This window comes from Bombus pyrosoma, linkage group LG5 (genome assembly GCF_014825855.1).
Source record: "Bombus pyrosoma isolate SC7728 linkage group LG5, ASM1482585v1, whole genome shotgun sequence".
Classification (NCBI taxonomy): Eukaryota; Metazoa; Arthropoda; class Insecta; order Hymenoptera; family Apidae; genus Bombus; species Bombus pyrosoma.
In genome coordinates, this window is record NC_057774.1 from 3,755,698 (window position 1) to 3,783,309 (window position 27,612).

At 41.6% G+C, this 27,612-nt stretch overlaps 3 protein-coding genes across 8 annotated transcripts in view; 2 read left to right on the forward strand and 1 right to left on the reverse strand.

Annotated features, from left to right (window-relative positions):
- Nucleotides 1–419: 419 nt before the first annotated feature.
- LOC122568014 overlaps nt 420–27,612 on the reverse strand; it is a 128,370-nt gene continuing 101,177 nt past the window's right edge. For all 5 annotated transcript variants that reach the window (XM_043727281.1, XM_043727278.1, XM_043727280.1 and 2 more), the window contains 3 exons: nt 11,773–12,026; nt 9,417–10,228; nt 420–9,012 (listed from right to left, as the gene is read on the reverse strand). In XM_043727281.1, coding sequence (XP_043583216.1) covers nt 8,538–9,012; nt 9,417–10,228; nt 11,773–11,940 — 1,455 coding nt within the window. In that variant the 5' untranslated portion in view covers nt 11,941–12,026 and the 3' untranslated portion in view covers nt 420–8,537. The remainder of the gene's footprint in view (nt 9,013–9,416; nt 10,229–11,772; nt 12,027–27,612) is intronic.
- LOC122568013 (outer dynein arm-docking complex subunit 4-like) lies at nt 2,572–18,502 on the forward strand. 2 transcript variants are annotated; one of them, XM_043727275.1, is made up of 7 exons: nt 2,572–2,655; nt 13,021–13,263; nt 13,326–13,587; nt 13,922–14,200; nt 15,574–16,000; nt 16,309–16,572; nt 16,665–18,502. In XM_043727275.1, exons 3-7 carry the CDS (start codon nt 13,347–13,349, stop codon nt 17,290–17,292), a joined length of 1,839 nt encoding a protein of 612 aa, XP_043583210.1. In that variant the 5' UTR covers nt 2,572–2,655; nt 13,021–13,263; nt 13,326–13,346; the 3' UTR covers nt 17,293–18,502. The 2 variants fall into 2 exon arrangements, with proteins under 2 accessions (XP_043583210.1, XP_043583211.1); XM_043727276.1 differs by lacking the exons at nt 13,021–13,263; nt 13,326–13,587 and having other exon boundaries at nt 2,612–2,655; nt 16,665–18,501.
- LOC122567869 (outer dynein arm-docking complex subunit 4-like) lies at nt 18,503–24,263 on the forward strand. Its single transcript, XM_043726996.1, has 4 exons — nt 18,503–18,726; nt 20,376–20,681; nt 21,784–22,385; nt 23,161–24,263. The coding sequence occupies exons 1-4, from the start codon at nt 18,539–18,541 to the stop codon at nt 24,261–24,263; spliced, it is 2,199 nt and encodes a 732-aa protein (XP_043582931.1). The 5' UTR covers nt 18,503–18,538.

The following is a 27,612-nucleotide window of genomic DNA, read 5'->3' on the forward strand; positions in this document are numbered from 1 at the left end:
TTAATGAATAATAAATAAAACCCTCCTGATATTTTCTGTGGGCGGGAGGGAGGCACTAGGCTGTGATAGCGCAACCCAAATTCATTTTTTGAACTTCTTCCCAGAAATTGTGCAGTTCATGGTACAATATGTCTGTTTCTGATTTGATTTTATCATGGAATGTAATTGGTTTTGGTTGGAACGTTTTGATTGATATCTTCTGCTATATTATTTTTACGAAAATTGATATCATTCTAAATTGTCTAATATAGAATGCGAACGGATGAAGTACAAGAGAACGTAAGTTTTTTAAAGAAAATAGCAAGTAACTATAGATGTCCATGCAATTGTAGTAACAGTAGTTTATAAGACTGTTTATCATAAAGATTAATACTTAAATCATAGATGGAGAGGTTGAACGAAATAAATACCACCATTAGTTGAATATAGCAAGAACTTTATAAAAGACGAGGCAGACTCACAGATGGTTTAAGTACATTAGTATATGTCTCAAAACTCTGAGAAACGTATGACGGTTTTGCATTCGCATTTTTTTTATTCTTTTTTTCTTTTTTTTGTATCTTTTTTCTCTCAAATAGATCACACGCATGAAAAAGGTTGTTGCGTAAAGAGGTGTGTTTACATCGTGCGTAAAAAGTACGAACATACATCAATCGAAAAAGAGTCGTTAGACAAGGATAAAAGCTGAAAAAGGAAACGCTCGACTAGATCGTTCGATGAACTCTCTCGAGTCGTCGTGTTACGGAATATCACCAAAAATTAATATATATATTTAAGGTGTTATTTTTTCTTTATGTGCAATTATAACGACCGAAAGCTTCTGACGTTGTCATAAAAAATACAAATGCAAATGGTCGTTGATTGTTTTGCAAGTCATTTGCCATTTATCACTTGTCAATTATTATTTTATTTTTAAACAAGTACCTTTCTCTACTTACCATTAAAATTATTATAGGGGGAAAATACGACAAGGTTCGATGCAGACGAGCGACTTTTATCGTTGCGATCTCGCTGTAATCACATGTCTTTCTTTGTTTTCTCAGTCAAAAACAACTCAGACAGATATACGATCGCAGCGATATCGCAACGATAAAAGTCGCTCGTTTGCACCGGGCTTAACGACGCGAGAATAACAGTGCGAAAAGTATCGGCACGTAACACGAAGGAGAGAGTTTCGTCGTTAAGAAAAAACGTGAAGATCGCTCCCGTTGAAGGAGCACCAGGGAAAATATATCGTTCAACTTATTGTAAGAAAAATTATTTCGAGTAAAGTAACTCGTATCGCAGGCGATCGTAGTTCGTGAACTAACATGTGAGCGGTCCTTTCCGCGAAAATGAACTAGGGAATTGATATTGTTTTATGGTGTCATCATCCGTCAGCGCGCTACAATGTTCTTACATGTAACTGCAAGGTTCCGTTCACATAGAAGATTAAGAAGTGTATGAAAAATCGGCTTTTTGGTGTTTCAATCAGAAATTTTGTCTATCATTCACCATGGTTCGTCAATCGGGTTATGGAGCGTTCTTTCAATGATACGGAAAAATATCGTTTTATAGACTTCGGCAGAAAAGAGAAGGAAAGATAGTCAGCAGAGTGTTTTAACATAAAAGGTAAAAAGTTCCAGGAAAACTAAACAAAGTTTAGGAAATGAAGCGACAATTTGAAGGAAAGGGCATCGCGAGGTATATGTTCGCGTATCTCGTAAATAGTCATCAGGTCCCAGTCATAATAAGTTCTACAAATTCTGCAGGATTTTTGACGATAGATATGTGCTGCCTGTTACACACTTCATATTTCATATCTGGTTTTTAAGGGAAACCGATAACCTGGAAGCAGGTACGATATTAACGTCCTACCCTCAACCCTCGGCTCTGTTGAAAAGAGTTACAGACTCGGAATATCGATGGACAAAAATTAATTATGCGACATTGGAGCGGGGAAGAGCAATATTGGCTCAGGTTCGGAGAGCGAACGGATAAGAGGCTGATGTCCGATATTTACATAGCCCGAACAAAAGCTTATGGGACCATCCTTTTATTGGGTTCCATCGCTTAAGATTTCCCAATTTCCGTGATTTTCATTCTAAAATAAAATTTCAAAAGTTTCAAAAAATTTGCATGAATAATCCACAATGATCTTTTCAGAACGCATGATCGATCTCTCCACTTGTTTTTCAACGATGGATCGCTCAGTAAAACGTATCGATTTCTATAAAAGGGGTCAATTGATCCACGCTGACGCAAAAGCATAAGAGACGCGAAACGACCTCTCTTTAACCGAAGGAAGAACTCGCAGATAATAAGAGATAAGAAAAAACGAATAAGATGGTTGGAAGATACAGTAATAAGAGATGGAATCAAGGAAATTGAAAGGAGAGGGGAGGGAGAGAGAGAGAGAGAGAGAGAGAGAGAGAGAGAAACGAGGCTCCTTGACCCAACTGATATGCCGACATGCCGATGATAAATTCCGAGCGTGTCTACTATATCGTAGTGTATAGTTATGCGTATGTAATTCCGCTTGGTGTTCTGCGTTTCTCTGGCCCGCATTCGACTCTCGCGAGAGTGAGTTTAATTGACTGAAGTGCCGAGCCGAATTGCGGGCACGAGGACTTCGAAGCGTGTTCGGGAGCTCGCTAATGCGACGACACGTGGGAGGTAAAACGAAGCTATTCGTTAATTTGTCTTCAAATTATACTATCATTTAATCTATACATTATTCAAATGTTGTATTATCTTACTCGCACAGTACACAGTGTAATTTTCTATATAGTATAAGAAACTGGAATAAACTAGACAGTCGTATAACATACAAGGTGACTAAGGGATCTGAATTATCGCGGAGGAAAAATTAGACACCGAATGAGACTATTTGGAAAATGTGTGGACAAAGATTGCTATAAAGTGGCGTAGGTCGCCGAGAGCTCTGAAAATTGAATGCCAATTGTAGCTGAAATTCCTGCTGTCGCTATTCTAGATATTAAAAACATCTAGATATCGAATACGCTACGTATCCTGAATATTGGATAGAACATTCCACGTTCAAGTTATTCGAATTCCTCTTCTTTCGGTGTAGTCACACCTATTGCGATTATCGAATAGCTTGAAACGTGTACGCATTCTTTGTTATACAGACATTAATAAATTCTCCCAGGTGTCGTGCAACATTTATCAGGCATCGCATCGATTAGAACGTGCCAAAGCGGAGATCGCGGGATTATCGCGCTGACAGACGCGTGAATTTAATCGTTCGATCGGATTAGGTGCGATTGTCAGAGCTGCTGTCACGCCTGTCGCAAGCGTTTCGATAGAAAATTGAAAACCGTGAAACAGGAGAGCTTAGACTGGCAAGGAGGGACACACGAGAGATTCCTGTAAACGGTTCTGTTTCTTTAGGTGTTCGCATTTGTGCGGACGCGAACGTTACGATCGATAAAATCTGACAAATTACACAACAATACAATGACATTAGATACGATCGGTCTTTTGTCGCCGATAAAAAATTCCTTCAACTTGGCCTGGTCGCCGATATTTCGAACGAATCGCGATCGTTTCGAAAAGATCGTTTCATTTTTTCCTTTTTCTTTGTTTTTAATTAATGTCGACTAGAACCAAGTTCGAGGATCGTTGGCCGTTAGGCGGGAGATATGACAAGCTTCGGAGACGCATTGACGTCGACGATTCCCGTCTGTGGTCCTGTACACACGACTGTATACTAGATAAGAAAACTTTGAATCGAGGATACTGGTGGAAAACGCGTGCGCTGCACGACGAATCGCTTTCGCTATTATTTCTTCTCTGTTACGTTTACAGAAACGTGTTACACTTAGATTGCGACGATCCTCAACCTCCGTAGGTGTAGGATCATCGAGGATTCGCACGATCGTGTCTCTCGTTCATCGTTTCGTTATTTTTCTAATTTCTCTCTTTCTCTTTTATCTTCTTTTCATCGTGACAAATTCAACGTTTTTTCCTAATTCTTTTTTATTAACTCGATCATACTTTGGATCTTTGTTATCGCGAGATTAGAAGGAGATACACGGTCAAACGTAATCTTGACGGTTATATGAATTTAAATGGGCGCCATATTAAAATGGAAATAGGATTTCGCGGAGATCTCAGCCCGATTCTATCCTGGGAATCGAATAAATTTTCGCTGACTCGAAAGGGAGAATCCTCCGTAATAGTCCTGATTCATAGACGCAAAAAAATAACAGAAACGCAATTAACGGAACGAGTTATTTATCGTTTTTATCGTCGCTAGCCCCATCAATACTCGCCTTATCGGTTTCTAAGCTCGACCTACCGAGGAAAATTACAATATCGTTAGTAAGAACACGTGGTAAGTAATTTTTCCGCCATTAGTGTCCGTTTCAAGTGGCGATTATACTGGAAACTAGAGCACATTTCATGGTAGATACTTTATCTGAAATTGTAACACGAATTGCGTCAAATATTTCAAAAAGCAGCACTGGATATTATTGCGACTAAAATAGACGGAATAGGGCGAATTATACAAATTATTATATACATATACAATATTATACGTAATTATACGAATTACATGTAGATTATCAGCGGTTTCCACGAAAATGTAACAGAAGCAGTCGAGTCAAAGTCTAATCGCAGAATGTAATTATCGTTAAAACGAAACGACAAGGTTCTCGATCGTGCGATTCGCTTTGAAACCATTCTCCGCATCGCGCATAATATGTAGGCACAGCTCTCTTCTTTAATTTTCATTCTTAAAGTTTTTCAACAGTTTAGTACAGTTATATACAAAGTATACAGACTCCGCTACTTCAGAGGAGGGATACAACTTTCATGCGACGCATTTTTTTCTCGATCGGTGCGACCGTCGCTTCCGGTTAAAAGCATCAACTCGAATTTCGCGAATCTTGCCATTATTTTAACTAAACTCTATGATTGTTTCGAATAAAAATACTTGGAACGTCAAAATGACCGAACATTACAACTTTTCTTCGTCGATATATTATTTCCATAAATCTATTTAAATTGTAATCCTCTGAAGTTTACTTCTTCGAGGTCACGAATACTTTAATTGCAACACCAAGGTCAAGCTAAATCTATTAACTTCGAGAAGTGAAAAGGACCTGCATAGCGAAGGCGAAATGAAATTGGAGACGTATCGAGGTCTGGAATCAAGATCGCAGGCAACGAAGCTAACCGGAGGAAATTAAGGATATCCCAGGATTCCATGGAATGGCATCGGCTTTCGCGTCCATGCTTTTAATCGGGCATCGCGGGACCCGAGTTTCGTGTGTACAAGCGAGCCCGAATCACCTGCGGGTACACGTGCGCGGTACACGACGATTCATGGTGGTCTGTTAAACGTATATGTGGTGTATGGACTAACGGTGGTGTATCGATCGTCCTCGGTACCGATGTAGCCTGATGCGAACACCGACGTGCACGTATCGTCCACGTACATGTGTTTCGATGTACACCGTTATTTGCAGCTACGATTACACGGGGAATGAAGATAAGAACAGGATACGATGTCTTCAAATGGGACGTCATATCGGGACCAAGACACAGGACGAAAAAGAACAGGTTTCAGGCGAATTGGATGTAGAATTTCTGCTTCTACTACTGCGAAGAAAATCAATATTGTACGAAGTAAACCGATATAGTAATACAGAATTACATTTTCTTGTCTCTAGGTGGACCATACTGTGAGTTGGAGCGAGAAGATGAAAGGTACTGATCTGCGAGCTACTTTAGGAAACGGGGAAGAATGGCGTAGGAGTTGTTGGTAGCTAGAGGAAAGTTTGCACGAAGGGATATCTACATCTGTCTGGTTTGTGGGTTTGTTGTGGATCTGGGCTTTGTCCAGTATCTGTTCTTGCCTAAAGGACAATCGAAGCGGGGACAAACTGCTTTGGGATTTAGGAGCGACGAAGCACAAGGAGTTGGCAACTCTTTGGGGATAGGGGACGCAGAGATTACGAGGATACTGATGTTTCTCGAAGATCGACTTCCATGATAAAAAGAATATGATATTCGGAAGAATTTTAGAGATCCCGAAGGACAATAGAAGATAATAAACTTATGTCTTTTGGATTATGCGTCCCATTTGAAAATTGTGTACGGATTAAGGGTAACATCGAAACATCGATGATGAGTAGTCGGCAAAACGCGATAAGAATTTAGGTGACAAGCGCGCGACGTAAGGGCTAAAATGTGCAATATCGTCGAAGACCTCGCACGTACGATGACACTATACTAGTACAAAGGTACAGTAGAACGTTGCCAGAGTGGCTGGAGAAACGAATATGGACTTTCGACATTTTCAATAAACTGGATACCTCTTCGATCTGTAATTGTTACACGTGTCACGTTGTTTCTGGCTTCTTTCACTCTGTACGGGTATCTTCGTTAATTTCTCTCTGGTTCAAACTGCACCTTCGATCGTGTTGTCTACAACGCGTACTTATATTTCCAGATAGTTTGATTTATCGATAAAACGACGATTGGCGCGACTCGCAATTGCTAAATTTTGAGAAAAATAGATTTGACACACATACATATATTGGACTGGGTAATTAACGAAAGAAATCAACAAACTCTTCGCACGATAATAAATAAATCGAACGTATACACCCGATGGGACAGTGAAAAATTTCACACGAATCGTTCGCATCGTTTTTTGTTTCTTTTTTACCCTGGTCTTTTTTGGCTTCTTAGTTTTTGAAAAAAAGCCGATGGTCGAGTACGAACGTTAATGCCTGTGGTGTATTTTCGTATATGTGTACATTCGTGTAGAAGTGTAAAGACGCATGTTTATAGTGTACCACGTCGATTACTCTGCAACGAGAAATCGAGTCCTTCGTTCATCCCTACTTTCGGTTTATGTAACATCGACTGCACTCTAAGGTATTATTCATTAGTACTGTTATTAAATTTTTTTTTGTTTGCATTCGTTTAGGTGTAAGTATTCTACAGTAATAATAAGTTACGCTGTTACGACTCGACGACTACGTCGCGCACGGATTCTTTATTATCAAAGAAGTCGTAGACGATAGGTGAAAAAAGTCTTTAGAGGAAAATAGGTTTTTTGTTTTGTTTCTTGTTTTCCCTTAGTAAATTGACAAAGTAGTAGATAGAATTGTATTCATATACGTGCATAATAGAATTCACGATCGAGGGAGACCTTGTTCTCTTTCCCTTTCTCTTTTCTCTTTCGGTTCCCTCTCTTGGTTTTCTGATTCCTACCAAGTGTATGCGTGTATGTATACGTATGTGAAATCTAACCAGCATTCGGAACGATTTGCTGTTTTAACGTCAACAACCTTCCTGGTTCCTTCTGTCATCATTCTCGAGAAAGAACAGCTCCGAATAGGTCGCGTTGGTTCCATTCAGCCGAAATTTCTTCGACCGGAGCTGCCTTATCGTCGAGAAGGTCAAACCAAACAAGACATTCGCCCTCTTCGTTCTTGCCTTTTTCCTTAAACCGGACTCCAACGACAAAGAAATGGACGAAAAATGATCGATCGCTTGTCCTTGTACGAACGATACCTTCCGAGTCCGTACGCTACGTTATCTTTCTCTTGCGGCCGTCGTTTCTTCTCGCTGCTCGCCTCATCCATCTGCTATATTGTCGAGTTGATCGGTAATCTGGTCACGAGCTTGTATAGCGCCCACCAGGAACATGAAACATTACATCTTTCTTTTCGTTTCTCTATTTAACATTGATGCCGCTAGGTAGTCTTCCATCCTCGAAACAAGCGATCCCTCGAGATACAGCGATTAAATACGACGAATATACGAAACGAGTGACGTTCTTGGTCGTACTTCTGGTCCATCGATGATCTTTGCTCTCTACTTCCCCCTAATATTTTCTTTCTGCCTCTCTCCCTCTTTCTTATCCGTGTCACGTTCTGCTTTCCGGGACGCGTTCGCAACGTGTCACGATAAATCATCAATTCGTAGCTTCGTATCTTGGTAATCCGTTTCGTGATCCCAAACGTAAAACGTACCAGTCCACTGGTCCGCGAGAACGGGTTTAAGCTTCTTCAAAGTGGCTCTCCCCGTCTGGTGGCCATCTTGGCAGCCCTGGAAGCCAAAGCGCCCAATGAGCACACAAGACCCGTCAGGGTCTCCCAGAAAGTTGTCCTACGTCTTTTGTGCGCTGCCTGACCGACGTACCCCAAATAGTAGCCAGAGTAACGATCGTTTCCACGATCCGACCCGCTGTCCGATCTGCCCACGCTGGATCGCGCCGACTTGGGTTGCTGCACGATACTCAGACGATGATGATGACGATGATGAGGAGGATGAGGAGGCGGCTCCGACGACTGATCGACGATACTTTGACGCGGTGAGCCGTCCCCGTATCGTTGCTGATAGACCGTCTCTGATTCGTACAGTCGTTGCTGGAGCTGAACGTTGCTCAACCGTCGATCCATCATCCGGACCAGGTTCTGGTGAACGCGACGATCGTCCTCGTGCACGATAGGCAATTGTCGCCGACAACTGGCGGCTGGCAGCTCGTTCGGGTGCATCTGTTGTTCCACTTGTCAGGCATATTCGGTGTCTGTGGACGCGGATCTCTCCAGGTGAGCCTGATGGCCACCGTGATGCGGCTGATTTTGATGCTGTTGCTGTTGTTGCTGCTGCGCTTGCGTGTACGCCAGGCTCTTCTGGTAACTGAACAGCTGCCTCTCCAAACTGTAGTTCTCCGCTTGCAGCGAGGCGATTTCCCGTCTCATCTGCTGATTGTGGATGCGGCACACGTCGTCGTATTTGTGGTAGGTTGCTTGGAACAGCAAGTGGCTCTCGTTCCATTCCAGCCGGATCCTTAATTGCCCTTTGTCCGTGAGGAAAGGACAGTGATTTTCCTTCACCTCGTTCGTGTCAAGATTCGTCTCCATGATAATACCTTCGTCTGCGGATTCTTGGGCGTAGTAGCGGCTGAAAGGTGCGCCTGGTAAACTGATCGCCACCGTGCTGGGCTCCTCGTCTCGAAGTAGATAGGCTGACCAACTGACGTACCTGACAAAGGAAAGTTAAGTTTCTATCAAAACTTCGTTTAAATTTAGCTTTCAAGATTCGATAAGAGATGGCGGTAGGATGGCGTTCTAAGTTCTAAGGTACTTATTTTCGAAGGAGGATTGTTATAAGTCATTGAGATTCGAATGGAAATACACGTGGATGATCCGAAATTTTCTTCTTGCATACAAGAATCTTATTACTATTATTACGGAGTAAGATCCGTTCGAAATTAATTGTTCAATCAATGTTCTTGTCAATGCCGCGGTATTTCACATTCTCTCGAGTACGATTTATAGAAATTCCTCTCTACTAATCTACATAGGCCAATTAATTTCAGACATCCTATACGCTAACTATACGTACTCAGATATCTGGAATCTACAAATTTCCTTGTAATTACCAACCTCAAATGATTCCTCGGAACGTTGTGAATATCCTTGTACACCAGGTGTAGCCTGACGGTATCCGAATGCAAATCAGCTCGAATCATCCAGGCTTGTTTGTCACGATCGTAACAAGGGGTTGCTGGTAGCACCGAAGGTCCTCGAGCTTGCACGGCGACTTCACAGATGGTCCTAGCTTCCACCATCTCCAGGGATACCCGTACCACACCTTTGTGCGCGATTTCCGACCATCTGACACGCGTATGCCAGCCAAACCCGCATCGTTCGGCATCCGACAGATCCTCGATCTGCCCCGAATCGATTCTACGATCTCCTTCTCCCAAGGCCACGCTGTATCTCACTCTGCACCGATGATCGAAGCCGCTCATCCTCATCAAATAGACGCTGATACCACTGTCGTGGCCACGGTAACCTTCCAACTCCTTGTTTCCATTAGGATAAATTACTAGGTTCCAGTCAAAGCCACCGAACGCGAAATAATCGGTTTCCAGCTTGTTAGATTTGGATTGTCCAGCTGGGAATGTGCTGCTGGACATCTTAAGGTCGGTCATGTAGACGGTCCTCACGTTCGCCATTGATAATTCCAGTTGAAACTCGCCGTTCGTGTCGGCGAAGTTCCGGCTGTAAAGGTCCGACACCGGAATGTAGTTCCGGTTGCCCTGGGCAGGCGCCTCGTACGTGAATTTCACTCGTTTTCCGGAGAAACCTTCGTTCATCGAGAAATGTTCCCGATTCAGCAGGGTGAACGTGAAGTCCACGTAGACCCGTAGGTTTCTCGAGGCCCCACGCCATACGAGATACGCGCCTAGAACCTAAATAACGAAAAGAGATTTCTAAGTGAATTTACGTTGGTTGGTTTAGTTGGTTATTTTGGCTTTCGATAGATAACAAATCGAAGTCTGGAAGGAAATAGTTGGTAGGTCGTTCTTTTGCTGATTTTTATGCGCTTCTAAAGAATTTGGAAAGCATTGTTACAGAGATCAATGCAAAGTGGTAGATGGTTGGATCAAAGCATCACGTATTTTACAACTAGGTCAACTACAGATTTGCTTTCGCTTAATCGGTATTTGCAGCGAGAAAATAGACGCTGTGCAATCATGTTAATACGTACTATGAAAACGTGCGCATAATTGTTGCGAATACTTGGTGCGAAAATACATTGTACACAGGATCATAAAGGATCGATAGTTTAGTGTTTTAATTGCTTCATTTGCATCGTTATTATCTTTTTTTTCAACAAAATCAGTGTTTTAAATTTAGTTCTTGATATTAAAAAGCGGATTATTTTATTCGAATTTACTACCGTTTTTTGTCGAGCCTGCAAAGGCTATCGAACGAACGAGCGATCATCGATCGAAATGGACGTTTCTTTCATATCCAGTCGACGACTCCAAAAAAATCGGTGATTCTATGCGCGACGCGATGCGACACCGCCTTCGTTACTCGATGACGAAGTATTAACAGCCGTTTCGTTAATTTCTGATATTATCGTTATCTAATTATCGAGTTAAACGCGGCATATTTTGCCACAGGCGCTGTATTTATTACAGCGATCGATCCTGACGTTTAATCGCATTTAAGCTTTCCCAATATCGATTGATTTTTCAGTCTGATGACTCGCGTGCACGTTCGAATTCTGTGCTTAATCAGTTACGCTATGAGTTTAATTTCTTCTTGCCGTTTAGAGATTTTTTACCGCTACACGGTGTTCGATAAAAAAGAGAAAACAAGCTTACCGTAATCTAACGACCCGGAAAAATTTCTTTCCTGTCACCTATATTTCCAAAGTTTGTTCGAATAAGAAACCAGATATTTGTTTGATCGTAACCTCTGCATTCCTCGAAGTTGCTTAAATCGAGACTGAAATATTCGTTCGTGTCGAAGAAAGAAATTGAATTCATTACAAATTCCATCAATGAAATAATAACACGTATGTTTGTATGCAAATGAATGGCCAAGTCGTGGAAATAAATGTTTCATTTTTCGTCATGACTCGCTCGGAGTAGTATTACGAATTGCAAACGCGAATGCAACCAGAGAGTTGCCTCGTATTTCAGCGGGAAAAGATGACGAACATCCGTGGTCGTATTTGCGGTTCGCTCAGCGCAACTCTTCAAATAGTTCCGATTCATTAGCTACGATCGATTCGCGATTTTATCGCTGGTTTCTCATTGATGGCAACGTGCTACTTCCCAAATTAATTAAATTCATCTGCACTCCTACCTTTTTTCTGTTTATCTCGTCGCGTTATTATTTTACCAACGACTATTTAATAAACGCGTGAATCGGGATAAATAAACACAAATATCAGGCTGAAGGAAGAACATGTACGTTTGACACCCTGTACATATATTACCTTGTTTCCACGTGAAAATGCGACGGACCATCGCTGGAAGCCGCAGACGAGCTCCTTGCTGGTGACGTCTCTTTCAGGGTCTCGTACCACACTCCTGGTGACGACGAAAGAGAAGACCCGCGTGCCGCTGCTATCAGGCAGCTGCGCGAATCTGTACAGCAAAGCCATCACCGCATCTCGAGGGCACAGCTAAACTGATGGTCCACGATTACTCGACGTCTCTATCTGAATAAATTCTTTGTTTCACCAGTATCCTGCAATACAATTCCATAAATCTCTTTCTTTATTATATTCAACTAATTACATTTTACATTCAGTTAGACATTTAATCGAAGGACCCGATAAAAGTACGACGTACGTACTTGAGTATCGAGTAAGTACGTGATCGCAATACTTGGGGATCAAAGACGATTATTTTGAGCGGCGAACGTAAAACGACGCTAATTTATTTTGTAACGTTTGCCGTTATCTCGAGTCTAAACACGGATATTTAATATTTGAGATTGCGATTATTACGGAAGCTTTCGTGATAATAATAAATAATAAATAATTAAATAATTAAATAATTTAGACATTAATATTTCGCGGTAGTGGCTGATAAACGTGATAAACGATACAGTGAAACGAAGGATGTAAGAAGGAACACGCGGTCTGATATTCTAAAATTGGTGAAGAGAATGGAAGAAAAGCTACGCTCGTAATTCCTCTCCCGTCATTCGGATGTAATCCGTCGACGTGCGTGACAATTAATGCCACAAAGAGCTTTACGTGCATGCTACTATTTTAAAATCGAAAGCGGATTACGACCGTTCGTTGCATCTCGACTCAAAGGGAGCGCGACTCGAAAATCGCGCGACGAAAATTTTTGCTTTGATCTAGCACAAGGCGACTTTCAAATCGTGTCCATTTCCCTTATAAATGTTTAATGAATGGAGTGGCTGGAATAAATGTTGGTCGAGAGTATATTTGGGTAACTTTTTATTAGTAGATTTGTTTTACTTTATTGTAGGTGCTTTGTTATAGGACCACAGGTGCACTAGTGTATCATTTCATTCGGAAATAAATTTTTATTAAAAGCAATATTGTCCTTCAAAACGCTCAGTTTCTGTCCAGATAAATCTGCCCTTTAAAATATGTTACATTTTTTTCAAATATTCTAATAAATATCTATTTCCAATTTACGATATCAATAAATAACACGAAAAAAAGCGAAAGGACAGGAACAAATTCGAACTTTTGATCCAACAGCTTGAATCATTCTACGAATTATCTTACACACGTGTATCAAAATCGGCTGATATCATGCAGAACCAGCTGACAGAAGCTTTTGTTCGCTTCCACGGATGGCTACGAAGATTTCGGAAAACATGTGATCGCGCAACCGATCAATCTTTTCCAATCCACGGTGCAAAATTCACGAGTGAAGAGCAGCCTCTGGGCTCCACGCGAATTCTTTTAATTCTCTGAGTTGTATATCGATCCAAAGCACAGGTTAGTTTCAATGCACTCCGACGCCAAACGTTCTTCGAACGATTTCTCGTTTTCTTATCCAGGAAAATTAGATTCCTAGCAAGATGGTGAAAACGAAGGACGACGAGGGTGCCTTGTTCTTCAGGGACGGTATAGTTTACCGAGAATGGGGATACCGGCTGTCAAGCCTAGAGAGATACCCCCTTGCGGAGATGTATTTCGAGAAAGCAATTCAACAGGGCCAGCAAAACGATCTTAGGACATACGTTGGCCTCGGAAAAGTGCAACTTAATTACGCTAGGTTCCGCAGAGCGTTGAAGACCACCGAGAAATGTCTAAAATTAGGTTAGATATTACGTTCTGAGAAAATGTTCGTAAGATGCTCCTCATAGAAATAATCGTAATTTGAAATCCGAGTATTTGAAAATTCGAATTCCTTCGAATATCAAGTTTCAAGGATCCTTCGACTGCTATTATCAACGATACCATAGGCAAGGAATAAATATTTCTAATGATTTCCATACTGTAACTTGGAGTCATGAGAGCATGTTCCATAGCTTTTTCCGTTCTCAAGTTCATTTCTATGGCAGAGTTAATTTTCGAACGAGCAGCGCTGAGTTGCTGCTGGACGTTTAAACGCAATTAACTCGCTGTTTCCCGAGATTGCTTTCATTTCCAGATCCGACCTATTCCCATGTGAAGCACATGCAGTTGCAGACGCTATTTTACATCGGCGACTTCGAACACAGTTTGGTACACGCCCATCAGGGTTACCAGAAGTATCCAACTACATTCTTCCAGCATGGGATATTGCGAGGTAATGAAACCATCGAGGACTGTATCGGCTTAGATACCGAACCTACAACACTCGAACTCCTCTCTCCGTGGATACGAGAGCTCCAGATATATCGAGAGTTGCTGATCGAGAAACTCAAAGAGGAAGTGGACGAGCTTGCAGGTAAGAATGAACGATGTACAATAATTTCTTTAGAAATAGGAAAGCAGAATAGGAAAATTTGATAAGTTTAAAGAAGTTTAACGATTAGTATGAGGTGGATAGGCCGTGATAGTGCTGTTGTTGTATAGGCCGAGATAGGTACTGCTGCTGCTGGTGTATGAGATTTATATCTGCGCATCCGGTAGGCTTCTTCTCAGTTAGGAATCGTGGAGAAAAAATTGGACTACGAGTGCTGGGATTTGAACTTGGGTTTTGAACGTTCGTAACTAATGGCGCTAACCACAGCTCTGTCGCCGTCCGGTCCTAGTTTGCTGTCGAGTGTCGCTACAAGTATTATAATAAATAAACTTGAAATAGGATTTAAAAGTATCCGTCTCGACAGATGTTTAGCAAACTTCAGAACGCTAGCGGCAGTCAATTTAGCAGTGCGAATAATGCGGACAAAACTGCAGCGCGAGTATAATTCTTAAGTTGTGCTGCAACTTCCTGATGTAACGGCTTCAGTTTTCGCAGCAAACCTGCTCCCACAGGCGAACAGAGTTAACAGTTTTCGCTCTGCTCGTCGACTCGACTCTCCGTTTCGCGTATTAATTGGACTTTAACTTTTCGTTTCGGTCTCAAAGATGATTTTTCGTGACAAAAAAAAAAAAAAAGAAAAGAAACAGAAGAATGAAAAAAGGATAAAGAGAGGAAATTGAAAAGCAGAAACTCGTTAGAGCATAATGTAGTTCGTTAAACGTTTTAATCTTTCCTTTGATCGTCGCGGTGGCTGCAACAACTTGCCGCTGGCGTTGTTTTCACCACGTTCAACGAACGATACCCGGTGCGTTCTATCGTATTGATAAATCAGGAAACGCGAACGCGGAAGTGATAAAAGTGGAACCTTGACTATCACTCTAAAAAGATAATTGATTCTACCTAAATGCAGTGGTAATCAATCCTACTTTGTTCGAAATTTTAGTTCGCCATGCTATCTTGGGAATATTTCACTGGCTCAGCAAACGCGGCCTGTCGGGATTTCATTTGAGACTGTAATAAGAGACGGTCGCCTCTATGCGACGCTTTTGTCTCTTGTTTTGGCCAACGTTTATTCCCATGAAATACGGTGTAAATACACAGGTAGCACGATGATTATTCGAACGATCAATTTCTCTGTCCCACTCGTGACGAAATGTTCATCGCGATTCGCAGAATTATTTCTAGACACTTTTATAGATGTTTAATCGGACGAATAGAACACTTATGAATGAGAATTTACATAGTAAGCGTAAAAACGATCATTCCAGTAGTAAGATATGTAGCATAAATCAGAGTAAACTACCCTCCCTTGTCCTTAAAAAATAGCGAAAATCGAGAATTATATTGTTCTCTAGGCATAGAAGAGGAACAAACAAAGTTCAAAGTGAATTACCCTGAAGCTCGAGCGGAAGCCGAGTTCAGAAGGATGCAGCGTATCCTCGCGCACTTATATCTTGGTTGCCTGGCGCACGATAACGAATTTTTGCAACACCTGGCCGAACATCCGGAAAAATTGGAATCTCCGAATAAAGAGACCAGCGTGTTGCTTCATCAAGTGATATCGAGAAATTACCGGAGAGGTATCCGTAGGCAGAACGTGTTGCGAATGCGACGACCACTTTACGTGATGATGTTCGAGAGTAGACGCATACCTCCGGGTCACAAGAAGATATTGGAGAATGAGAAGAAGTTGAGGAGGAACCTTATCGTTATCCAGGCAGACTTCCTGTTGCATCGCCTGCACGAAATTAGAATGCGAAAGGACTACATCACCTTTTTTGGGTGAGTCGTTGGTGAACGAGAATCGAATTCTCTTCACGCTTGAATATCTTCTTGAGAAATTTTTTCGAATACTTTTCCGCGAAGAACGTAGATGCTGGATAATTCAGAGGTGATAAAAGTATGATAAGAACGAGCTTGTTTTGAGAATTTTTGAAAGAAAGCAGAGGAAATTGAGGAAAAGTATAGGGAAGTGTTAAAGAAAGTAAAACACATTTTACTACAGAACAGAAATAGCTTCCGATTTCTTATTTCAGCTAGGAATTTTAAGTGGTGAAAAAATAATTCGATATATATCCGATTTCTTTCAGAATGGTGGATCGTGTGAAAGACAAGTTCGACTCGTACTCGCTGAAGATGTTTCCTCTAAAGGAGAGGTGTCTGAACGCGCTCTACAACATGGTCGCGTGGACCTATATAGACACCCGCGATTTATCGAAGATACAGAGTAGACAACTTAAGAGAACATACTTGAAACATCATCTGGGAATTCGAGTTGCTGAGCTACCACGCGACAGCGACATTGGCTGGTTAAAAGCGACCGATAGAAAAGAAACCCTCAAGACCTACCGCAGGTTCCTTCTTTTTCTTTCTTTCATATATATTCCTCTAAAACGTACTAAATATTCTATATTAAACGTTCTTCTGTTTCATCTTTAAAATCTAGAAGGCTAGCCATGGCCTCGGAACCTTTGGAGCTAGCTTGGCTGTTCCACGAGTTCTCGAAATACTTGATCGACATCCGTCGTTACGATCTGGCCAGATTCTATGGTAAAAAGGCTCGAGACATGGGACAGGAAGCAGGCAACGAGCAGTGGATGTTAAATTCTCAACACCTCTTCATTCGGATCGAAATCAGTCAAAATTACCGCAACGAAGCGAAAGAGGCGGCTCTTCTGGCACTGTCCAGTGCTAAGAAACTTGGCCTCGACTTTCTCATCGACTTCTACAGAAACGCGATCGAGGTGATCGATGACATGGACATGGAGAAGTTGCTGGCGTTCGACGCGATCGCAGCGAGGCAACAGCTGATATTAAATTTAATGCCAGACGATATGAAAGCCGAGGTGGATTTTCTTTGGAGGCGGATGGACGCGGTTCCTGCGAGTCGTAGATTGTCGGTGATGCCTGGCTGCAAGCCCGTGGATCGCAAGTTCAAGCTGCCCTGCAAGAGGATGACCATATTGCCCAGTCCTCCGCGAGACCCCGAGAAAGAGGCCAGGAAAGCTCTACTGGCGCAATACGAGTCCCGCAAGGACAGACCTAGCTTCGCGGACTTCGATGAATATGAATAACGTTTAGAGTCTGCAGCCTCGTAAATGTCGATCCTGTTTGTCCGGTTGACTGTGTCACCAGGCTCGCGAGTACGAAGCATACCCTGGTCGGTGAACGAGAACCACAGCTTTGTCGAAGTGCTACAAGTTATACAAGAACGGACTTAACGTCGTGTACCTTGATGAATATGAATGGCAATGATGAAGCGTAAAGTTACGAGTATAGGTACTAAGTTTCGTTGATCTCCGATAAGATTTTGAGGACTTTGAGAAGTTGAAACTGTTATCCTTGACAAGTGAGAAGCGTATACTTGTTACAAACTTTTGGACCAAGATCGGGCCAGCCTTCTTTGCACTTGGCTGGTTTCGAACTATAAAGCCTCGAAGATAGATACGAAATTTCGATACGTGTTTAGGAAGCGAGAGTTTAAGGAAGTCGAAGAGGCTAGAACCATCGTCGAATCGATAAATGAAAAATGGGGATATTCCTGGCTGTGCGAAAGAGAGAATGGAAAATTTCTTTTGATTTTTTCACAGTCGAATCTACGATTAAAGCTTCAGAACTTCGAAAGAGAGTGGCGTTTAGCGTTCGAGTGAATTTTTCTCGGTTCTTTAAGGGATAATCTTAGACGTTCTGGCGGTGCTGCAGTGTCGATCTTCTTGAGAATGGTTCTTTGAAAGCGGAATGAGTATGACATAGCGCCGTATTCGCTAGTCTGTAACGTTTTATCTCCGCCTTTAGCTTTGCTCCGGTGAAAAAGATAGAATTGATGGTAGCTGGATTTTCCGCGCAGACTCTGGAAAATTGCGCCAGCTAATAGGATAAGTTCTCTCGTTGTCTGCTTGCGCTCTGTTAAATGGATAGTTCAAGTTCCTCTGTTGAAGTCCATTGCGAAAATCCGATTTCAGATCGATTAACAAAATTTGCGTTTAGTTCGCGAACCTATACTCTGTTAATGTAATTGTATAAATTTAGCTCGCAACTGATTCGTTGATTTCTTTTTATGAAACGATTACTCTCGCTTGCAAATTCACAATAATATTCATTCTATTTTGTATGTGTACGTGCATGCGCGTAAGAGGATTCAAAAAATATAAATCGATCTTTTAGAAATAGCTGAAATTATAGTACAATCCGGATGAGTAAAGCTTCCCGTTTATATTTCCAAATATCGTAAAACTATTGACAAACTTCAAAGTACCCTAATCATGGCAAAATTCAGGCGAGATTTCAATGAGACAAACGTCAACGTCAATTTAAACGTTGATGGCGGTCCTCGCGAGCAGAGGCCTGAGAGGCAACTCGGAGGATTTGAACGATACAAGAAAAGCGGTGGAAAATGCGGAAAGTCGCGCGCGTCTCAATCACAAGAAAAGCGATTGCAAGGTGGTCTCGAAGAATAATCGAGAATACGCGCAATCTTTGCATGGCGAAGCTGATCAGTTATACCGCAGGCAAGATCTACAAAATTTTTATATTTTATTCTCTTCAAAAGATTTTAAGAGGCTAACCATTCCGCCCAAGAAGTAACTTTTACAAATTGGACAGTTGACGTCTTCAATTTCATTCACGAACTTTCGACAGCGTAATTTTCCAAGCAAATCTTTTCACTTTAAAACGCGACCTGGAATAGCGTTCGTATATCGCGTTACAATTTATTTTGTAAATGTTGATACACCGATGCTTTGATAAAACTGAATTTTTCGAGAATACAGGCAACAAAGCGTGGAAAAACCGACGGTGCAGGTGGTCGTGTTTGCGTTCGTTTTGTTATCAACGTTCTACTATCGCTTTATCAACTTTCCCTTCGGATCGAGTGGAAGCGGAAATTTCAAGCCGAAAGTCGAAATAGAAACTAAACCGCAATTATTGGAATTGTTTCGCTTGAAATTTAATTGGGCGCTTTGGTCAGGCCTTTACTACGCATCGATTTCAACGATTTCATCAGCGAAATGAATTTATTTTCTTGAAATGGCCCTACAGACTATTAGAGGAACCGTGACTGTATCGTTTAATTACTTTTGCATAATTAATTGCAGGGTGTGACCAGGGTGAATGTTCCGCCACTAAAGACGTCATGATAGAATTATGTCGATGACAATGTTAGCTCTCGCATCGAAATCCAATTGTCTTTTAGTATGTTGTGTGTTATTGAAATTTAATACGTTACGAAATGGATTTCACACATACAGATGTGTATCGTAATTAATGGATTAGGTTTCATTCATTATACGTGCGGTAACGTTATTTCAGATCGTTAAAGTGATCATCGATAAAATCTCGTTTGTTAATATTCAAATTGTATTTCGATTTAAGATAATATTCTTCGATAATATGTTCAAAGGTAAAAATCTTCAAAATAATCTCCTCCGCAGCTCCAAATACGTAATAACAAGTGAAATGAATGTTTCGAGTTGTACAAAGTCTTTGATATGGTACATTCAAGGCAATTATAGAAGAATTATTGTAAACAGATTGATGAGATCGTAGACATTATAGCAATGCTTCAAAACCACATGAATTTCACGCGATATAATTTCGAACGATCGAATACAGTGAAACTACGAAATCGGATAATTTTTGCTTGCGTTATTACGCTCGTGAAAATATTACAAATTCTTTGTCATACGATCGGTAAGTAGGCACAGTAGCACATGCACAGCTCGAAACCGAAACCGAAACTCGAGCGATAGAACGTTCGAGGAATTTACAGACAATTGTATTGAAACGCAATACACCATGTACGTATTCGTCTGATTCAAACTATGACAAAACATTAATTGAAAACTTTTCATTGGCTACACATCTAATTAAATTTCCTATTTCCGTTATAATCGTATTTAACGAAGAGCGATTGGCGTGTGTCACCAAGTGCCTGTTCCAACCGTTGTATTTTCCATAATTTCTGGCATTTTGCACGTGTACTCCAGGCGTCGGTTAATTATCGAAATTAGCGCATCGCCATGGTACACAAGGCAACGACCGATGACGCGGTGTTAAAGCGTTGTTTAAACAGGCCCTCGTCCTTTCCCCGTGATTAATCGTCAGTCCATTTCGCCGTGGCTAAGCGAACGAATTTTGAATGTTGCATCGCAATTTGCAGCGGTGATTACGAGTCGGCATTAGTACTGTATCATAGAGCAGCGAACTTGTATCCGAGGGACAGCAGTCACGGTGTTGCGGCTAGGAGGACCGCAGCGACGATAAGCTCTTGCAATAATCCGTCGAAAGCTTTGCGGAAGGTTTTACCCAGCTCTGGAGAGCGATTAACGGCTGCCCTATGTCCGGAAACCGCCGCTATAATGGCGAACGAGCAGCTGAAGAAGTCGCCCGAACCTATGTCGATCCCCGAGGTACTTAGGTACGTTACAAAATTTATTACCGAGTACGTGGAAAAATTTCGAAGCTGAGAAAAATGTTATTGAATCTTTTGTAGCAAAATCGAATTGAAGAAAACTTTAACTCTGAATTTCTTTCATGGGAGTTTCTATTTTGCGAAAACGACGATTTTGTACGATTGTTTGTCGCGTCAAGCGTTTCGGAATGAAAATTCTAACATGTTCGATTAATAATGTGGATAACATCGAAATAAGTTATTAACAAGAAATATCAAGCGATAGTACGTAATAGTAGGCGAACTGAAACTTTGTGCGATTATCTGTTGTGAATGATCGAGTTTCAAGCGTTTCTTATTGCCTAGAACAATGAAAAATTAGATTAGAATATAAAAGATCGAATTTAGCTATGCAGAGATAAAATCAAATTGTTCGTGGAAATCACAGAAGGCGAAAGATACGATAGCTAATAGGATTTTGATCCATCTAGTTAGTAGGATTGTAGTCTGATAATGTAATAGACGATGCACGGTATTCATGATTTATGCGAGAGCAATCTATCTATAAGATGATATATTCATGCCACCTGTAAGACGATTGTCTACGTAAATTACAGTCTGTCAGATCTGTCTATTCTATGAGAACCTGATCTATGCCGAGTATGATATCAATACGCCTTCAGACCATGATTAAAGTATTCGAAATGTCGGGATAACGATTCGAAACGTGGCTCAGAATACGGATCCTCGACTGACGTCAATAGGAACAGGGATGGGAACCTCAGGGAAATGAATCGAACGTCTCAATGCGAATCGAGGCAATTAAATCATTTGCATAAAAACAATGCTGTATGGAATAGGTTCTATTTTGATACTGTTCTCCAATTTATATAATAATAGTCTAAGAACTCGATCTTCCAATATCTAAAGATATCTGACAAGATTTTCTGCTAATATTAACACTAGAATTACATTTTTTTTTTTAATTATTTATCATTCTCTACAAAGTTTTCTATATCAATCTAATTATAAAACGGCCGCATTACTTAGGGTAGACTGCTATTATATCAGTCAATAATTCTCAAATTAAAAAGTTCTCAATTTCCACGCTTCAGAGACCGAGGCAAATATCCTACAAAATAAATGATTAAACACTGCCCTTTCCTCCAACCCTTAGCTATTTCGACAGCCACAAAAGCTACTGGAAGAGCCTTCCGTCTCCTCGAATCTCCAATACTCAGCTAGCAAGATCCAAGATGATGTTCAAACAATTAAACAATCTTGCTGAGACTACATTGAAGAATCTAGAGGCGTCTTTCCAGTCTGGAAAAGTATCCATCGCTCTGAAGATCACTCAGGAGTTACTCGTGCTATCGGAGGGCTTGCACGACCCTAGTCGCTATCAGATAGCTGCCTATCATTATTTATCCTTGATCCACGTGGCCATGGGAAGACACGACCGAGCAGTATGTAGCGTATCACGTTTGATACGCTTGTCGAAGAGTACCGCGGATGTGGTTCAGATCTGTCGGTCATTGGTAACCTTGGGAAAAGTGCATCTCAGCTTTGGACACCTCGACGCAGCAGCCAAGGCATGGGAGTACTTGTCCAAGCACTTGAAGAAACCGATTCCCGTGGCTTGGATCAAACACGAGATTGGCAGATGTTACTTGGAGACTGGAAAATATGAAAAAGCAATGGAAATGGGTTTCAGGTGCGTGGAAGCGGCAACAAAAGCCCATTCAAAGAAGTGGATGCTTAATGGAAGACTGTTGCTAGGTATGCATTTGCGGAATTCATTTTTTCTCTGAAACCTATTATATTTTCAATTTGATTTGGATCAATCTTATGTCGCGTGATATCGTAACTGTCATAGAAGAATATTAAAATTGCAAGTGTCGTAGAAATTTAGTAAGATGGAAGAATAAATCGTCGACGATCCGATGATCTGCGATTGTCTCGGTCTACTATATATTGTCTATTGTGCTACAATTTGTCTGTTCGGTGGTTTAGAACCTATTTAGCGCATCAGACCTCTGGTAGAACTGGCTACAGTTGGACACCGAAATCAATTTCCACGCGAATACGATTTACACCCGAGAGCATGGAATGTCGATAGGGATAACGGTTGCGAAGGTAGTCAGGGTTGTTGGTCTGTGGGAACGCTGATACCGCTCGTTCCACTCGAATTACAATTAGTATCGCAATTTGACCACAGCGATAAGGAAAAGAGGCGGACGTACTACGTTTCCGAGGGAGACAAAATTACAACGTTTGCTTTAATCGTAAATAACATGTTATTAACTAAGACGATTATCCATAATTTTTACACATCCACTGCATAAACAGATTCTTTTTCCTCGTTTCCCCAATTTTTTTCTTCTTCCACTCCGTAACCATTTTCAAATAGCTTACGCGAGCGTGTGTTCTTTGTTCGCTTTGCGATCTCAAGCACTCGTTGTCAGTATAAAGATTCTTTTGATCATACGCTGCAGATCATTGGTATCTTTCAACACAACGCTTCGATTTATTCTTCTTTGATTTATTTTTCAAGGTCAAAGCCTAGCTAAGTTAGGCAGATTCGTGGAATCGCTGGAGGAGCTACAGATAGCGGCGAAGATCACCGAGGAAGAGGGTGATACCCCGATGCTGTCCTACATCCGCGATCTTATCGACCAAGTGGCGCGCGCCCTCCGCAAGATCCCGTTCGAGAACAGCCACTGGGAGGTCGTCGAGTCGGTCATTTCGCACGGCCAAAAAGCCAAGCAAGATTTGAGTTTGTTTGTTAGCGGCAAGGGAACGGTGACAACTACGGTATTCTCGCAGAGGAAAGCGATTATCGAGCGAAGAGACGATTCCGGCAACGAGGACACGTCGGTTGACGAAGACGAGGAGATAACGACGCGGTCGAACAAGACAGCGAATTTAGCCCGCACTTATCGCGAATGTACCGCTCAATCGGATCTAGAAAAGGAACAGTACGTTTCTCAAGGTGATGCCACGTTCAGAGTAGATATCGAGAGGAAGAAAATTTCTCCTTCGTCTTCTAGCTCTTCCTTAACCTCTCTTATATCCACCATCGATGCGCGAGAAGAAGAAAGTAGAACCGTTGAAGATAATTTGGAGAAGATAGCGGATAGAGGAGGAGACAACGTACAGGAGGAGGAAGATACGCCGAAGCGTGAAAATAATAGCACAGTATCCGGAAGAAGCGTGAACACGATGGCTACGTACGTCATAGAGGAGGAAGGATCCATGTTGGAGAATGTAAAACAGGCGTCCGGTAACGAGGAAGAGGATAGCGAGAAAGCGACGGACAGAGGATCCTGCAAGTTGGTTGGGTACGAGGATAAGATAGGGGAACAGAGAGGGGATATGCTAAATGCTCTCCGCGTGATCGAAGAACTGGGAAAGAAGGACGAAGTGGAATTGCTGGAGATGCTCAGGGACATGCTGTTGTCGACCGACGAGGAAGGTCGACCAGACGATTTAGGGAATTCGGGGGATGGTTTCCGGACGTCGAGATCCGGGGCGGATAGGCAGAACGAGGTCGTGGCAAGTCGTTCGATCCGGACGACCTCTTTGCCGTCGAGCCCTCGCAAGTATCACGCCGATGGCGATTTTCGTGACTGTGCAATGCCTTTGGAATTTAATTAATGTTAATCTTTTCATAACTTGTTCGCACGATCGTGTAACTTTTGGCAAACGTAGAATATTTACTAGTGATGTATCATTTTGTTCTTTTTCTCTGTGGAAAAAGTGAAGGATGGTAATCTTGGAAAACACGTAGCAGGCTTTTCGAGAGCAGAGATCAAAGGAACGTTAACTGAAAGGAAAATTATACGAGGAATCGATGGTAAAATTCCTGCTTCCACGAAAGGGAGCGGAAAGTCAGTTTAACCTTTCACACGCAATTTCATATCCGTTGAAATAGAAATTCGGTAATAAAATTGCGCGAGCAACAAGGGGAAATCCTCGGATTCCCTTTGAAGAATTCGTAGGATCAAGAGATTAAGAACCTCGGCGTAAGCCTGATCAAATGTGGGATACAGCTCAGCCAGAGCTCGTTAGCGTAATGAAAAAACCTTCACCGATGAAAATCCTTGTCACCTGCTACGCTTAATTTACTCAATGACTCTATTCGTTTAAAAGAGCGTTGCACCAGCTGCGCAGCTCTCCTTTTTACAAGCGTATTTCAGCCAATCGAAACCACTCGAGCTTCGGCCGTGAATTATCGACCAATTCACTAACCGAGACTCTCTCGAACCAGAGATTAAAGGCTCTCCATTTTAATGACACGTACAATCAAGGAACGAGCCATTATTCCTTCACATGTTCTTCACTTGTACCTCGATCAGCCTAAGTAGCTCGTTATCCATGCGAATTTAATTCCAGGACCCATCTTTGTTGTATCATGAATGATCCAGAGTGCTGGTAAATTAAACAGGAATCAATCGAACGATTTGGCGTGGTTTTCGTCGAACGTGAAAGCTGTGCCGAACGTTCGATTCGCCGAACTACGAAATAACGAAAACGCTGACAGAGTCTTTCTTCCTTGGCGTATCACGATTGTTCGAACACATCTGTGGAAATCCGTTCTTTGACCGTTGGTAATGCCAGTGAATATTCAGTCGGCCGTTCATAATCCTTGGTTGTATGGCTATGCAGTATTTTCTGATTAAAAAGATGGAAAAAGAATTCGCAGGAAGAAACCGAAGGATATTTCGACCTGGTGCGCTTGTTTTTCTGCCTTCAAGAATTCCTCGTGACGTATCCTTACGTGGAGTCCTTACACCATTAGTCATTTCACGGTAAATCGATCACCTTTGCAGCTCCATGATGAAATATTTACGTATAACGTAATGCACGTAAAATTAAAGATGATGGCATTAAGTTATCACTTTGCTGATTCGATTTGACGTCGAGACTGCGTCAAAATTTTTATATTATTTAGAGATATTCAGGATAAATTGGCAACAAAGTTTCTGTCCAATATTCGAACTTTCTGCCAAACTAGGTAGACCAGGAATGTCGCGTTTCGGAAACTGGTTTGAAAATTCCCAAAGCGCGGAGAGGGCGTTGAAAAGTGTTAATGCCCAGGTGGAACGTGCGTGTATAGGTACAGGGGAGGCTCTCGTCGAGTAAGAAAGAAGGCAAGGGTGGGAACTGTGAGAACACGCCAGGGAGGAAGGTACTCTCAGTGCTACCTGTTGAGCTACCTATGTGTTCTCGGCAGGCCTCTTTTGTATGGTCATCAAAGCGCCTGGAATAGCTCTTCGTGCTCGCGTTTTTCAAGTCTCCGGCGGTGGAACGTGGCCATGAGCAGAAGCAACCGGACCAACCACTTGAATCCTCGCTATTTCACGCCATCCCGCTGGCGTACATACTCTTGGAACGTTTGTTGCCTCTCTTAAGGGATCGTTGCTTTTGTCACGAATACTTTAAAGCGCAGTCCATTCTTTGGACCAGAGATAATCTTTGTCCCTGTAGCGTGTTCCGTGTAATGTACACGTAGTTTAGTGTAAAGTGTACGCTACGTAATATAGCGCGAAGGAAAGTGTAGATCGTAAAGTTCAGTGTGTAGAATATGATAGTTATTTATTAAAGCGTTAGTTACTTCTCCGAACCAATTGGGACCGAGGTGGTTTGGAAAATCGAATTGTTCGATAATGAAACATGTACTTGGCTAGTTGATGGCTATAGGAATTAACGTTAAAATTGCTTAACGGATACAGGAGTATCAGTTAATTCATTTTTAGTAGATATTTTTTCGGATCTTTCGATTAAAATAATCGTTATTTTCGTTAAAATTTCTATACGCGTTTGTGAAATCAGACCATCACGCTGCACCGCTACGGAATCGTGGAATTTCAGTTTGAATCCATAACGCGACCGTGACGTTTCCCTCCTAAACTAAGCAATTTTCGGAAGAAGATGCTCGAAACGAAACTCCAATTTGCCTTCGTGACCGTGCCTCGAGATTCCTCTATCAAGGTTTCTGGTTCGCGGCTTCCTGAAAAGTTACCATTATTTTAAGCAAAAATATTCCCAAGTTTCCAGGAATTTCCAACATGGAGGAAACGCTCCGTCGGGAATCCACGAAACTTCCGACCTCCTGCGTTAACAATCGGAACACAACCACTGTTCAACTTCTAAATTACTGCCGGATTACCATTTTATCTTTATCACGATGAAATTCATATCTTTCGGTGTCGTACGTCTCGGAAAAAAGAACCTGTTAATTTCTTCTCCATAAAGAGAACTCTCTGCAAAATCATCTAAATTCTAATTATCTTGAATCCTATTACTATCTTTCATCTTGTATAATCTAACTTCTGATTCCAGCAAATTAAAGAATTTTAAAGGAGAAGAGGAAGAGTGTTGCCGTATAGGATGCGTTTCATCGAATTTTCACACGATTCTGGAACTCTCGTTTGAATCGCGTCACATTGAAACTCGATGAACGATCCGTATGTTTTCGTATACTTGAACCGTGTCGTTAACAATTATTTTTACCGCGAGATCGGCTAAAAATTGATTTTCTCGCAACACGTGTTAATTGAACGCGAAACGGGTCGTCTGACTCGTACAAGCGCTTATTAAAGCGCAATGGCTTAAAATTCATACCATGTTACGTGTATTTTCGATACGGTTGCTCGCGTGAAAACTCCAGTCTGCTCGTAATTCACCAGTTTCTCATCCGTGAAATTTTATCGCGATAGAGTTCCAATGAGACTTAATCCAACTGATAATTAAGTAGCTGGTTATCTTGATTTTATTCCTTTTGGAAAGATGCAAATTGTTAAAAGACACAGACGAGAGTTGAGAAATCAATACTTAAAGACCGTCACAGGTGAAATTTATAATATAATCGTAATATAATCAAAATACACGACGCGCTAAATCCACATTGTTCGCGAGAATTAGACCAGTCTATTTACTCGGGGGATGAAACGTTTCTAATTTTGCGGTCGTATAATGTTGACTCGCGTATTTATTATGTTGG

What these genes read in the sequence shown, in the direction of transcription:
- LOC122568013 (XM_043727275.1), top strand. Translation starts at nt 13,347, where the DNA reads ATGGTGAAAACGAAGGACGACGAGGGTGCCTTGTTCTTCAGGGACGGT. An exon ending in GGAAGTGGACGAGCTTGCAG is followed by an intron (nt 14,201 to 15,573) that starts GTAAGAATGAAC and finishes ATTGTTCTCTAG; the next exon opens with GCATAGAAGAGGAACAAACA. An exon ending in ACCCTCAAGACCTACCGCAG is followed by an intron (nt 16,573 to 16,664) that starts GTTCCTTCTTTT and finishes TTTAAAATCTAG; the next exon opens with AAGGCTAGCCATGGCCTCGG.
- LOC122567869 (XM_043726996.1), top strand. Translation starts at nt 18,539, where the DNA reads ATGGCGGTCCTCGCGAGCAGAGGCCTGAGAGGCAACTCGGAGGATTTG. An exon ending in GCTGATCAGTTATACCGCAG is followed by an intron (nt 18,727 to 20,375) that starts GCAAGATCTACA and finishes CGCAATTTGCAG; the next exon opens with CGGTGATTACGAGTCGGCAT. An exon ending in TAATGGAAGACTGTTGCTAG is followed by an intron (nt 22,386 to 23,160) that starts GTATGCATTTGC and finishes TTATTTTTCAAG; the next exon opens with GTCAAAGCCTAGCTAAGTTA.